Raw genomic sequence first — 1,332 nt, 5'->3', positions numbered from 1 at the left:
CCTCTCGCAGTCTCAGCTCCAGCCCCAGCCTCTTGCCCAGACTGGGGCACAAATGAAAAAGAAAAGTGGCTTCCAGATTACCAGTGTGACCCCTGCTCAAATATCAGCTAGTATGAGCTCCAATAACAGCATAGCTGAGGACACAGAAAGCTACGATGACCTGGACGAGTCCCACACTGAAGACCTGTCGTCTTCAGAAATCTTGGATGTTTCTTTATCCAGGGCCACTGACTTGGGAGAACCTGAGAGGAGCTCCTCCGAAGAGACTTTAAATAACTTCCAAGAGGCAGAGACTCCTGGGGCTGTTTCTCCAAACCAGCCTCATCTTCCTCAGCAGCACGCTCCTCTGCCTCATCACCCACAGCAGAGCGTTGTGATCAATGGAAGTGTTCACCCCCATCACGTTCACCACCACCACCATCTCCACCACCACCATCACGGACACCATCACCCATCTCATCCCGGGGTGGGCAGCGCCCCAGTTTCTGCAGGACCACCGCCTAGTCCGTCGTTCAGAAAACTATCAACAACTGGAAGCTCTGACAATGTTATATCAACTGCACCAGTTTCTGCTGCATCATCCACTGGTTCCCCGGCGTCTGTTGTGTCTAATATCCGCACTACGAGTACTCCTGGCAATTTAGGTGTAAGTCCTGCTGCTGGAACTAGTACCTTAAATAATATGGGTGGCGGTAGTTCTAGCGTGGCGAGCAGTGTGCTTGGTACTATGAATTTAAGCAACATCACAAGTACTGGTAATGTAAATGCTTTGTCTGGAACTAGCAGCAATGTTAATGTGAATATCTTGAGTGGTGTTGGCAATGGTACGAGTGCTTCCTCTAGTGTCATTAACAATATTACTAACCCAACTGCAGGAATGGCAGTGGGATCAAGCCAGCAGCAGCCTGCCTCTGGCACGTCCAGGTTTAGGGTAGTAAAATTAGATTCTAGTTCTGAACCTTTCAAAAAAGGTAGATGGACATGCACTGAATTCTATGATAAAGAGAACACTGTTGCAGTTTCAGAAGGAGTAGCAGTAAACAAAGCAGTAGAGACGATAAAACAAAACCCGCTCGAAGTGACTTCTGAAAGGGAGAGCACCAGTGGGAGTTCTGCTAGCAGCAATGTAAGCACACTGAGTCACTATACAGAAAGTGTGGGAAGTGGAGAAATGGGAGCACCTACTGTGGTGCAGCAGCAAGCCTTCCAAGGTGTGGGTCCGCAGCAGATGGATTTTAGCAGCACCGCTCCTCCGGCAATTCCAGCATCTAGTATACCACAGAGTGTTTCCCAATCGCAGCTTGCACAAGTCCAGCTGCATTCTCAAGATGT

At 49.0% G+C, this 1,332-nt stretch overlaps 1 protein-coding gene across 1 annotated transcript; it reads left to right on the top strand.

The window, feature by feature from the left end:
• Positions 1-6: 6 nt before the first annotated feature.
• Positions 7-1,327, top strand: TSC22D1 (TSC22 domain family, member 1; the record flags this gene model as incomplete). Its single annotated transcript, XM_008945706.1, has 1 exon — positions 7-1,327. A coding segment is annotated over exon 1 (1,275 nt), but the record flags the coding sequence as incomplete, so codon positions are not given.
• Positions 1,328-1,332: the final 5 nt, after the last annotated feature.

The sequence above is a fragment of the Merops nubicus genome, unplaced genomic scaffold (genome assembly GCF_000691845.1).
Source record: "Merops nubicus isolate BGI_N331 unplaced genomic scaffold, ASM69184v1 scaffold26088, whole genome shotgun sequence".
NCBI classification, from domain to species: Eukaryota; Metazoa; Chordata; class Aves; order Coraciiformes; family Meropidae; genus Merops; species Merops nubicus.
Note: the sequence above shows the minus strand (reverse complement) of the source record. Positions and strands in the feature narration are given on the sequence as shown.